Raw genomic sequence first — 12,469 nt, 5'->3', positions numbered from 1 at the left:
CTGGTACTGCATGTATGTACATATGCATGTAAATAATAGAGAGGTCTGCAATTGACCTCAATAGTCCATATGTGGCACTAAGAGCTATGTTGATGTTCCCAGAGAGTGAACAGGGAGACAGCACTAAATGGAGACTGCTCCCCTGCCTCACTGGAATGGGTTTCATATAGCACTGGATTTAAACCAAAATTAATAGTGTAAAACAGGTTCCGAACCAGTGCAAAGACGAGTCCTTTAATTTGACAAAAATAGGTCATTGATCAAATAATATAATCTTCCAAAGCAATTTACAAGCATTTGTGTGTAGCAGTCCTACCTTGGCATCCATGGCTGCGCGGGTCTGTTTCTGTGTTTCATCTATAATGGTCATGTTACTCAGGTTAGAGGTGTAGATGGTCAGAGCCACTGATTGGCTTTTCAAGTGGATGACCTTTATCAACGGTCCTTTCTGCAAAAGAGACAACACTTTATACACGAAGAACACAAAGACTCATACATTCAGGTCAAAACTATTTCTGTGAAGAAAACATTTTCAATGTCACGGCCATTTCTACCCTGTGTATCGTATCACTCAGATTGCGGCCACTTGTTAAAGGCCTTTCTTTGTCAGGATTGTAGGCACATGGGTTTAATCACACTGCTATACAGAGCAGGCAATAAGCTTAACGTACCACAGTACTATAGGCCCTGTAATCTCACCCCAGACAAGAGATATCAAAGGTGATTTTCAGACTGGGCCCACACATTTCTTTAGCATTAATAAAATTGAGTATACCTGACCATTTAACGTATAATAAAAGTTTAAATATCTGTGTTGACGGGGTACAATTGATTAGGGAGATCAGGAAGACATCCTGGCAGTAAACTCACCTAACCCGTAGTTTTGTCACGATGGTGCTGACAGCTGAATCAATATTCTCTGCTAATTCATCTGCAGCCATCCCAGAGTGGGCCACATAAGCCATGCTAAAACAAACAATAACATTTTACAGGAGGCAATGTGTATATAAATGAAGGTGCATTAATTGCCCTTGTGTGTCAGTTGCAGAGACAGGCTCCAATAGATGGGGAGCTCTGTCAGGATATATTTTGAGTCACTATGGCACCATCATTGCCCATGTCCAACAAGGACAGGGTTTGCTGAGGAGCACTTACTGACTAAGTCAGAGAGCAGGCCTCACCAGTAGCAGCCTTTCTTAGAAATGGAGGTTGTTGTTGTTCCCTGGATGTCCAAGGCCAGCTTCTTGCTCTGCAGGTTCAATGACAAAGGCTCCCTAAGCAGGGGAGATTATTATTTTATTTTTTTAACTCCATTAGATTAGAACTCTTAAAGGCACATTTAAACTTACAGGTGAAGTCGGAAGTTTACATACACTTAGGTTGGAGTCATTAAAACTCCTTTTTCAACCACTCCACAAATGTCTTGTGAACAAACTATAGTTTTGGCAAGTCGGTTAGGACATCTAGCATGACAAGTAATTTTTCCAACAATTGTTTACAGACAGATTATTTCACTTATAATTAATTGTATCACAATCCCAGTGGGTCAGAAGTTCACATACACTAAGTTGACTGTGCCTTTCAACAGCTTGGAAAATTCCAGAAAATGGTGTCATGGCTTTAGAAGCTTCTGATAGACTAACTGACATCATTTGAGTCAATTGGAGGTGTACCTGTGGATGTATTTCAAGGCCTACCTTCAAAATCAGTGCCTATTTGCTTGACATCATGGGAAAATCAAAAGAAATCAGCCAAGACCTCAGAAAAACAATTGTAGACCTCCACAAATCTGGTTCATCCTTGGGGAGCAATTTCCAAACACCTGAAGGTACCACGTTCATCTGTACAAACAATAGTAAGCAAGCATAAACACCATGGGACCAGGCAGCCGTCATACCGCTCAGGAAGGAGACCCGTTCTGTCTCCAATAGATGAACGTACTTTGGTGCAAATCAATCCCAGAACAGCAGCAAAGGATCTTTTGAAGATGCTGGAGGAAACAGGTACAAAAGTATCTATATCCACAGTAAAACTAATTCTATATCGACAACAGGAAAGGCCGCTCAGCAAGGAAGAAGCCACTGCTCCAAAACCACCATAAAAAAGCCAGACTACGGTTTGCAACTGCACATGGGACAAAGATCGTACTTTTTGGAGAGATGTCCTCTGGTCTGATCAAACAAAAATAGAACTGTTCACAAAATAGATGGCACCATGAGGGAGGAAAATGATGTGGATATATTGAAGCAACATCTCAAGACATCAGTCAGGAAGTTAAAGCTTGGTCGCAAATGAGTCTTCCAAATGGACAATGACCCCAAGCATACTTCCAAAGTTGTGGCCAAATGGCCGAAGGACTCAAAGTCAAGGTATTGGAGTGGACATCAGAAAGCCCTGACCTCAATCCTATAGAAAAAGTATGTGTGAGCAAGGAGGCCTACAAACCTGACTCAGTTACAGCAGCTCTGTCAGGAGGAATGGGCCAAAATTCACCCAACTTATTGTGGGAAGCTTGTGGAAGGCTACCCGAAACATTTGACCCAAGTTAAACAATTGAAAGGCAATGCTACCAAATACTAATTGAGTGTATGTAAACTTCTGAACCACTGGGACTGTGATGAAAGAAATAAACCACTATCATTCTGACATTTCACATTCTTCAAATAAAGTGGTGACCTAAGACAGGGAATTTTTACTAGGATTAAATGTCAGGAATTGTGAAAAACTGAGTTTAAATGTATTTGGCTATGGTGTATGTAAACTTCCGACTGTATAAGAGGACATGTATTTCAAAACCAGGGAACAGCACTAGGGGCTATGTTGATGTTCCCAGAGAGTGAACAGGGAGACAGCACAAAAAGGATACCACTCCCCTGCCTCACTGGAATGAGTTTCATATAGCAATGGAGTTAAACCAAAATTCATACTGAGAGTGAACCAGGTTCCGAACCAGTGCAAAAATGAGTCTTTAAATAGATTTCATTTGACTAAAATAGGCAAGGTGATCAACCAACAATATTTACAAGCTTACTTCTTTCTCTCGTAGAAGTGCTTGCCGATGTGCGAGGACAGCAGGCGGCGAATGCGGTCGTCTGAAAGAAACATGTCAAAGTTCCCCAGCAGCCGTCGTTTGGCTTCAAAGGGCTTGTACTCAGTCCTCAGTGTCTTGTAAAGGATCACCTAAAGAAAGACAAAGGGATATGCCTGGATGAGTTGTGTCTCGTGTAAAAAATAACCCCCCCTTACACACGTTACGGTCAAATTCAACACAAAAATCTATATCTTTGGGCTACACATTACATTGAATACTTTCTGCCTGTGGACATCTGTTCTACAATGTGCCAGCAGAGCAAGATACCCTTTGCTGGCATAATTGATCTCTTTCAGGCAGAGTACATCTGGCATACCACGTTGTATTGAAAAAGTGTGGTGTTCCATTCATTTCTATAGTGGCATCCAGCTTAAGCCAGGCCCAGCTCCATCTCCACTTCATCCCTGAATAAATCAAATTAAAGTTTGTCACGTGCGCCGAATACAACAGATGTAGGTAGACCTTACAGTGAAATGCTTACTTACAGACTAACCAATAGTGAGAAGGTGTGTGTGTGTGTGTAAGTAAAGAAATAAAACAGTAAGAAGACATTTGAAAATAAGAGTAGCAAGGCTATATACAGACACCGGTTAGTCAGGCTTATTGTAGTAGTACGTATATGTATCACATAGGTATCCTATTTTGGATTCAAAACAGCAAACAGCAAAGCACCTCACGCCTCCTCGTCCATGCCTCCCGAGGGGAACGACACGCGGAGATCCATTCACCTACTCTGCATCACAAAGACACGGTGGTTGGAACTAAAAATCTCCTATTTGGACTGACCAAAGGATTTCCATTGCTCGTGTTTCTTGGCCCAAGAAAGTCTCTTCTTATTGGTGCCCTTTAGTAGTGGTTTCTTTGCAGCAATTTGAACAGTTGATGTTGAGATGTATCTGTTACATGAACTCTGAAGTATTTATTTGGGCAGCAATCTGAGGTGCAGTTAACTCTCATGAACTTATCCTATGCAGCAGATGGGTCTTGGGTCTTCCGTTCCAGTCCTCATGAGAGCCAGTTTCATCACAGCGACTGCACTTGAAGATACTTTCAAAGTTCATGAAATGTTCCATATTGACTGACCTTCATGTTTTAAAGTATTGATGGACTGTCGTTTCTCTTTGCTTATTTGAGCTGGTCTTGCCATAATATGGACTTGGGTCTTTTACCAAATAGGGCTACCTTCTGTATACCACCCCTACCGTGTCACAACACAACTGATCGGCTCAAATGCATTAAGGAAAGAAATTCCACAACTTAAGCTTTAAGAAGGCACAGCTGTTAATTGAAATGCATTCCAGGTGACTACCTCATGAAGCTGGTTGAGAGAATGTCAAGAATGTGAAAAGCTGTCAAGGCAAAGGGTGGCTACTTGGAAGAATCTCAAATATAAAATATTTTCATTTGTTTAAAACCTGTTGAAACTAGGGGGCACTATTTTCATTTTTGGAAAAATAACGTTCCCAAAGTAAACGGGCTATTTTGTCAGGACAAGATGCTAGAATATGCATATAATTCACAGCTTAGGATAGAAAACACTCAAGTTTCCAAAACTGTAAAAATATTGTTTGTGAGTATAACAGAACTGATATTGCAGGTGAAAGCCTGAGAAAAATCCAATCAGGAAGTGACTCATGTTTTGAAAGCTCTGCGTTCTGATGAGTCCCTATTGAGCAGTGAATGGGCTATCAACCAGATTCCTTTTTCTACGTATTCCCCAAGGTGTCTACAGCATTTTGACGTAGTTTCACGCCTTTATGTTGAAGAATGAGCGTAAACGACTACATTGCGTAAGTGTCCGGCTGAGGGCTCAGAGTAATTATTGCGTAATAGACAGAGGTAGCTATTTTTCCTCCCGGTCTTAGGGAAAATACAGCTGTCCCGGTTGATATATTATCAAATAGATATTTGAAAAACACCTTGAGGGTTGATTATAAACAACATTTTACCATGTTTCTGTCGATATTATGGAGCTAATTTGGAATATTTTTCGGCGTTGTCGTGACCGCAATTTCCGGTCGAATTCCCAGCCAAACGTGAAGAACTAACGGAGTTATTTCGGCTACAAAAATAATATTTTCGGAAAAAAGGAACATTTGCTATCTAACTAGGAGTCTCGTGAGTGAAAACATCCAAAGCTCATCAAAGGTAAACGATTTAATTAGATTGCTTTTCTGTTTTTTGTGACCAGGTTGCCTGCTGCTAGCTAGGCATAATGCTATGCTATCGATAAACTTACACAAATGCTTGTCTTGCTTTGGCTGTAAAGCATAATTTCAAAATCTGAGATGACAGGGTGATTAACAAAAGGCTAAGCTGTGTTTCAATATATTTCACTTGTGATTTCATGAATATGAATATTTTCTAGCAATATTATTTGACTGTGGCGCTATGCTATTCAGCGGCTGCTGACTAAAATGATCCCGCGACAGGGATGAGTAGCGTCAAGAAGTTAATTAACATTTGGTTACGACATGATTCCATGTGTGTTATTTCATAGTTTTGATGTCTTCACTATTGTTCTACAATCTAGAAAATAGTAAAAAATAAACCCTTTAGGTTTATTTAACCTTGAGTAGGTGTGTCAACTTTTACTGGTACTGCATGTATGTACATATGCATGTAAATAATAGAGAGGTCTGCAATTGACCTCAATAGTCCATATGTGGCACTAAGAGCTATGTTGATGTTCCCAGAGAGTGAACAGGGAGACAGCACTAAATGGAGACTGCTCCCCTGCCTCACTGGAATGGGTTTCATATAGCACTGGATTTAAACCAAAATTAATAGTGTAAAACAGGTTCCGAACCAGTGCAAAGACGAGTCCTTTAATTTGACAAAAATAGGTCATTGATCAAATAATATAATCTTCCAAAGCAATTTACAAGCATTTGTGTGTAGCAGTCCTACCTTGGCATCCATGGCTGCGCGGGTCTGTTTCTGTGTTTCATCTATAATGGTCATGTTACTCAGGTTAGAGGTGTAGATGGTCAGAGCCACTGATTGGCTTTTCAAGTGGATGACCTTTATCAACGGTCCTTTCTGCAAAAGAGACAACACTTTATACACGAAGAACACAAAGACTCATACATTCAGGTCAAAACTATTTCTGTGAAGAAAACATTTTCAATGTTACGGCCATTTCTACCCTGTGTATCGTATCACTCAGATTGCGGCCACTTGTTAAAGGCCTTTCTTTGTCAGGATTGTAGGCACATGGGTTTAATCACACTGCTATACAGAGCAGGCAATAAGCTTAACGTACCACAGTACTATAGGCCCTGTAATCTCACCCCAGACAACAGAGATATCAAAGGTGATTTTCAGACTGGGCCCACACATTTCTTTAGCATTAATAAAATTGAGTATACCTGACCATTTAACGTATAATAAAAGTTTAAATATCTGTGTTGACGGGGTACAATTGATTAGGGAGATCAGGAAGACATCCTGGCAGTAAACTCACCTAACCCGTAGTTTTGTCACGATGGTGCTGACAGCTGAATCAATATTCTCTGCTAATTCATCTGCAGCCATCCCAGAGTGGGCCACATAAGCCATGCTAAAACAAACAATAACATTTTACAGGAGGCAATGTGTATATAAATGAAGGTGCATTAATTGCCCTTGTGTGTCAGTTGCAGAGACAGGCTCCAATAGATGGGGAGCTCTGTCAGGATATATTTTGAGTCACTATGGCACCATCATTGCCCATGTCCAACAAGGACAGGGTTTGCTGAGGAGCACTTACTGACTAAGTCAGAGAGCAGGCCTCACCAGTAGCAGCCTTTCTTAGAAATGGAGGTTGTTGTTGTTCCCTGGATGTCCAAGGCCAGCTTCTTGCTCTGCAGGTTCAATGACAAAGGCTCCCTAAGCAGGGGAGATAAAAAAAAAAATTTTTTAACTCCATTAGATTAGAACTCTTAAAGGCACATTTAAACTTACAGGTGAAGTCGGAAGTTTACATACACTTAGGTTGGAGTCATTAAAACTCCCTTTTCAACCACTCCACAAATGTCTTGTGAACAAACTATAGTTTTGGCAAGTCGGTTAGGACATCTAGCATGACAAGTAATTTTTCCAACAATTGTTTACAGACAGATTATTTCACTTATAATTAATTGTATCACAATCCCAGTGGGTCAGAAGTTCACATACACTAAGTTGACTGTGCCTTTCAACAGCTTGGAAAATTCCAGAAAATGGTGTCATGGCTTTAGAAGCTTCTGATAGACTAACTGACATCATTTGAGTCAATTGGAGGTGTACCTGTGGATGTATTTCAAGGCCTACCTTCAAAATCAGTGCCTATTTGCTTGACATCATGGGAAAATCAAAAGAAATCAGCCAAGACCTCAGAAAAACAATTGTAGACCTCCACAAATCTGGTTCATCCTTGGGGAGCAATTTCCAAACACCTGAAGGTACCACGTTCATCTGTACAAACAATAGTAAGCAAGCATAAACACCATGGGACCAGGCAGCCGTCATACCGCTCAGGAAGGAGACCCGTTCTGTCTCCAATAGATGAACGTACTTTGGTGCAAATCAATCCCAGAACAGCAGCAAAGGATCTTTTGAAGATGCTGGAGGAAACAGGTACAAAAGTATCTATATCCACAGTAAAACTAATTCTATATCGACAACAGGAAAGGCCGCTCAGCAAGGAAGAAGCCACTGCTCCAAAACCACCATAAAAAAGCCAGACTACGGTTTGCAACTGCACATGGGACAAAGATCGTACTTTTTGGAGAGATGTCCTCTGGTCTGATCAAACAAAAATAGAACTGTTCACAAAATAGATGGCACCATGAGGGAGGAAAATGATGTGGATATATTGAAGCAACATCTCAAGACATCAGTCAGGAAGTTAAAGCTTGGTCGCAAATGAGTCTTCCAAATGGACAATGACCCCAAGCATACTTCCAAAGTTGTGGCCAAATGGCCGAAGGACTCAAAGTCAAGGTATTGGAGTGGACATCAGAAAGCCCTGACCTCAATCCTATAGAAAAAGTATGTGTGAGCAAGGAGGCCTACAAACCTGACTCAGTTACAGCAGCTCTGTCAGGAGGAATGGGCCAAAATTCACCCAACTTATTGTGGGAAGCTTGTGGAAGGCTACCCGAAACATTTGACCCAAGTTAAACAATTGAAAGGCAATGCTACCAAATACTAATTGAGTGTATGTAAACTTCTGAACCACTGGGACTGTGATGAAAGAAATAAACCACTATCATTCTGACATTTCACATTCTTCAAATAAAGTGGTGACCTAAGACAGGGAATTTTTACTAGGATTAAATGTCAGGAATTGTGAAAAACTGAGTTTAAATGTATTTGGCTATGGTGTATGTAAACTTCCGACTGTATAAGAGGACATGTATTTCAAAACCAGGGAACAGCACTAGGGGCTATGTTGATGTTCCCAGAGAGTGAACAGGGAGACAGCACAAAAAGGATACCACTCCCCTGCCTCACTGGAATGAGTTTCATATAGCAATGGAGTTAAACCAAAATTCATACTGAGAGTGAACCAGGTTCCGAACCAGTGCAAAAATGAGTCTTTAAATAGATTTCATTTGACTAAAATAGGCAAGGTGATCAACCAACAATATTTACAAGCTTACTTCTTTCTCTCGTAGAAGTGCTTGCCGATGTGCGAGGACAGCAGGCGGCGAATGCGGTCGTCTGAAAGAAACATGTCAAAGTTCCCCAGCAGCCGTCGTTTGGCTTCAAAGGGCTTGTACTCAGTCCTCAGTGTCTTGTAAAGGATCACCTAAAGAAAGACAAAGGGATATGCCTGGATGAGTTGTGTCTCGTGTAAAAAATAACCCCCCCTTACACACGTTACGGTCAAATTCAACACAAAAATCTATATCTTTGGGCTACACATTACATTGAATACTTTCTGCCTGTGGACATCTGTTCTACAATGTGCCAGCAGAGCAAGATACCCTTTGCTGGCATAATTGATCTCTTTCAGGCAGAGTACATCTGGCATACCACGTTTTATTGAAAAAGTGTGGTGTTCCATTCATTTCTATAGTGGCATCCAGCTTAAGCCAGGCCCAGCTCCATCTCCACTTCATCCCTGAATAAATCAAATTAAAGTTTGTCACGTGCGCCGAATACAACAGATGTAGGTAGACCTTACAGTGAAATGCTTACTTACAGACTAACCAATAGTGAGAAGGTGTGTGTGTGTGTGTAAGTAAAGAAATAAAACAGTAAGAAGACATTTGAAAATAAGAGTAGCAAGGCTATATACAGACACCGGTTAGTCAGGCTTATTGTAGTAGTACGTATATGTATCACATAGGTATCCTATTTTGGATTCAAAACAGCAAACAGCAAAGCACCTCACGCCTCCTCGTCCATGCCTCCCGAGGGGAACGACACGCGGAGATCCATTCACCTACTCTGCATCACAAAGACACGGTGGTTGGAACTAAAAATCTCCTATTTGGACTGACCAAAGGATTTCCATTGCTCGTGTTTCTTGGCCCAAGAAAGTCTCTTCTTATTGGTGCCCTTTAGTAGTGGTTTCTTTGCAGCAATTTGAACAGTTGATGTTGAGATGTATCTGTTACATGAACTCTGAAGTATTTATTTGGGCAGCAATCTGAGGTGCAGTTAACTCTCATGAACTTATCCTATGCAGCAGATGGGTCTTGGGTCTTCCGTTCCAGTCCTCATGAGAGCCAGTTTCATCACAGCGACTGCACTTGAAGATACTTTCAAAGTTCATGAAATGTTCCATATTGACTGACCTTCATGTTTTAAAGTATTGATGGACTGTCGTTTCTCTTTGCTTATTTGAGCTGGTCTTGCCATAATATGGACTTGGGTCTTTTACCAAATAGGGCTACCTTCTGTATACCACCCCTACCGTGTCACAACACAACTGATCGGCTCAAATGCATTAAGGAAAGAAATTCCACAACTTAAGCTTTAAGAAGGCACAGCTGTTAATTGAAATGCATTCCAGGTGACTACCTCATGAAGCTGGTTGAGAGAATGTCAAGAATGTGCAAAGCTGTCAAGGCAAAGGGTGGCTACTTGGAAGAATCTCAAATATAAAATATTTTCATTTGTTTAAAACCTGTTGAAACTAGGGGGCACTATTTTCATTTTTGGAAAAATAACGTTCCCAAAGTAAACGGGCTATTTTGTCAGGACAAGATGCTAGAATATGCATATAATTCACAGCTTAGGATAGAAAACACTCAAGTTTCCAAAACTGTAAAAATATTGTTTGTGAGTATAACAGAACTGATATTGCAGGTGAAAGCCTGAGAAAAATCCAATCAGGAAGTGACTCATGTTTTGAAAGCTCTGCGTTCTGATGAGTCCCTATTGAGCAGTGAATGGGCTATCAACCAGATTCCTTTTTCTACGTATTCCCCAAGGTGTCTACAGCATTTTGACGTAGTTTCACGCCTTTATGTTGAAGAATGAGCGTAAACGACTACATTGCGTAAGTGTCCGGCTGAGGGCTCTCAGAGTAATTATTGCGTAATAGACAGAGGTAGCTATTTTTCCTCCCGGTCTTAGGGAAAATACAGCTGTCCCGGTTGATATATTATCAAATAGATATTTGAAAAACACCTTGAGGGTTGATTATAAACAACATTTTACCATGTTTCTGTCGATATTATGGAGCTAATTTGGAATATTTTTCGGCGTTGTCGTGACCGCAATTTCCGGTCGAATTCCCAGCCAAACGTGAAGAACTAACGGAGTTATTTCGGCTACAAAAATAATATTTTCGGAAAAAAGGAACATTTGCTATCTAACTAGGAGTCTCGTGAGTGAAAACATCCAAAGCTCATCAAAGGTAAACGATTTAATTAGATTGCTTTTCTGTTTTTTGTGACCAGGTTGCCTGCTGCTAGCTAGGCATAATGCTATGCTATCGATAAACTTACACAAATGCTTGTCTTGCTTTGGCTGTAAAGCATAATTTCAAAATCTGAGATGACAGGGTGATTAACAAAAGGCTAAGCTGTGTTTCAATATATTTCACTTGTGATTTCATGAATATGAATATTTTCTAGCAATATTATTTGACTGTGGCGCTATGCTATTCAGCGGCTGCTGACTAAAATGATCCCGCGACAGGGATGAGTAGCGTCAAGAAGTTAATTAACATTTGGTTACGACATGATTCCATGTGTGTTATTTCATAGTTTTGATGTCTTCACTATTGTTCTACAATCTAGAAAATAGTAAAAAATAAACCCTTTAGGTTTATTTAACCTTGAGTAGGTGTGTCAACTTTTACTGGTACTGCATGTATGTACATATGCATGTAAATAATAGAGAGGTCTGCAATTGACCTCAATAGTCCATATGTGGCACTAAGAGCTATGTTGATGTTCCCAGAGAGTGAACAGGGAGACAGCACTAAATGGAGACTGCTCCCCTGCCTCACTGGAATGGGTTTCATATAGCACTGGATTTAAACCAAAATTAATAGTGTAAAACAGGTTCCGAACCAGTGCAAAGACGAGTCCTTTAATTTGACAAAAATAGGTCATTGATCAAATAATATAATCTTCCAAAGCAATTTACAAGCATTTGTGTGTAGCAGTCCTACCTTGGCATCCATGGCTGCGCGGGTCTGTTTCTGTGTTTCATCTATAATGGTCATGTTACTCAGGTTAGAGGTGTAGATGGTCAGAGCCACTGATTGGCTTTTCAAGTGGATGACCTTTATCAACGGTCCTTTCTGCAAAAGAGACAACACTTTATACACGAAGAACACAAAGACTCATACATTCAGGTCAAAACTATTTCTGTGAAGAAAACATTTTCAATGTTACGGCCATTTCTACCCTGTGTATCGTATCACTCAGATTGCGGCCACTTGTTAAAGGCCTTTCTTTGTCAGGATTGTAGGCACATGGGTTTAATCACACTGCTATACAGAGCAGGCAATAAGCTTAACGTACCACAGTACTATAGGCCCTGTAATCTCACCCCAGACAACAGAGATATCAAAGGTGATTTTCAGACTGGGCCCACACATTTCTTTAGCATTAATAAAATTGAGTATACCTGACCATTTAACGTATAATAAAAGTTTAAATATCTGTGTTGACGGGGTACAATTGATTAGGGAGATCAGGAAGACATCCTGGCAGTAAACTCACCTAACCCGTAGTTTTGTCACGATGGTGCTGACAGCTGAATCAATATTCTCTGCTAATTCATCTGCAGCCATCCCAGAGTGGGCCACATAAGCCATGCTAAAACAAACAATAACATTTTACAGGAGGCAATGTGTATATAAATGAAGGTGCATTAATTGCCCTTGTGTGTCAGTTGCAGAGACAGGCTCCAATAGATGGGGAGCTCTGTCAGGATATATTTTGA

The 12,469-nt window shown here is 40.5% G+C and overlaps 2 protein-coding genes and 3 non-coding genes across 5 annotated transcripts in view; all 5 read right to left on the bottom strand.

The window, feature by feature from the left end:
- The window catches only part of LOC139377141 (ribosomal L1 domain-containing protein 1-like), a 6,351-nt gene extending 5,258 nt beyond the window's left edge, over nucleotides 1–1,093 (bottom strand). Inside the window, exons 1-2 of the mRNA XM_071120156.1 lie at nucleotides 871–1,093; nucleotides 317–448 (exon numbers count right to left, since the gene is read on the bottom strand). Of these exons, the coding sequence (XP_070976257.1) occupies nucleotides 317–370 (54 nt within the window). The 5' untranslated portion in view covers nucleotides 371–448; nucleotides 871–1,093. The remainder of the gene's footprint in view (nucleotides 1–316; nucleotides 449–870) is intronic.
- LOC139377140 (ribosomal L1 domain-containing protein 1-like) lies at nucleotides 436–12,469 on the bottom strand. The gene is made up of 10 exons (XM_071120155.1): nucleotides 12,247–12,469; nucleotides 11,691–11,822; nucleotides 8,719–8,867; nucleotides 6,869–6,961; nucleotides 6,563–6,653; nucleotides 6,002–6,133; nucleotides 3,032–3,180; nucleotides 1,182–1,274; nucleotides 871–966; nucleotides 436–448 (listed from the first exon to the last, which is right to left on the bottom strand). Exons 2-10 carry the CDS (start codon nucleotides 11,742–11,744, stop codon nucleotides 436–438), a joined length of 870 nt encoding a protein of 289 aa, XP_070976256.1. The 5' UTR covers nucleotides 11,745–11,822; nucleotides 12,247–12,469.
- Nucleotides 611–736, bottom strand: LOC139377787 (small nucleolar RNA ACA64). The gene has a single exon (XR_011628257.1). It is a non-coding gene; the product is annotated as a small nucleolar RNA ACA64 (small nucleolar RNA).
- On the bottom strand, nucleotides 6,296–6,423 carry LOC139377778 (small nucleolar RNA ACA64). The gene has a single exon (XR_011628249.1). It is a non-coding gene; the product is annotated as a small nucleolar RNA ACA64 (small nucleolar RNA).
- LOC139377777 (small nucleolar RNA ACA64) lies at nucleotides 11,985–12,112 on the bottom strand. The gene has a single exon (XR_011628248.1). It is a non-coding gene; the product is annotated as a small nucleolar RNA ACA64 (small nucleolar RNA).

The sequence above is a fragment of the Oncorhynchus clarkii genome, chromosome 20 (genome assembly GCF_045791955.1).
Source record: "Oncorhynchus clarkii lewisi isolate Uvic-CL-2024 chromosome 20, UVic_Ocla_1.0, whole genome shotgun sequence".
NCBI lineage: Eukaryota > Metazoa > Chordata > Actinopteri > Salmoniformes > Salmonidae > Oncorhynchus > Oncorhynchus clarkii.
Note: the sequence above shows the minus strand (reverse complement) of the source record. Positions and strands in the feature narration are given on the sequence as shown.

Excerpts from the sequence above, each read along its gene's own strand:
- LOC139377140 (XM_071120155.1), bottom strand. The coding sequence starts at position 11,744 with ATGACCATTATAGATGAAACACAGAAACAGACCCGCGCAGCCATGGAT. Across the intron at positions 6,654-6,868 it reads TCTAAGAAAGGCTGCTACTG|CATGGCTTATGTGGCCCACT; the intron begins GTGAGGCCTGCT and ends TGTTTGTTTTAG. Across the intron at positions 1,275-3,031 it reads CACTTCTACGAGAGAAAGAA|GGAGCCTTTGTCATTGAACC; the intron begins GTAAGCTTGTAA and ends TCCCCTGCTTAG.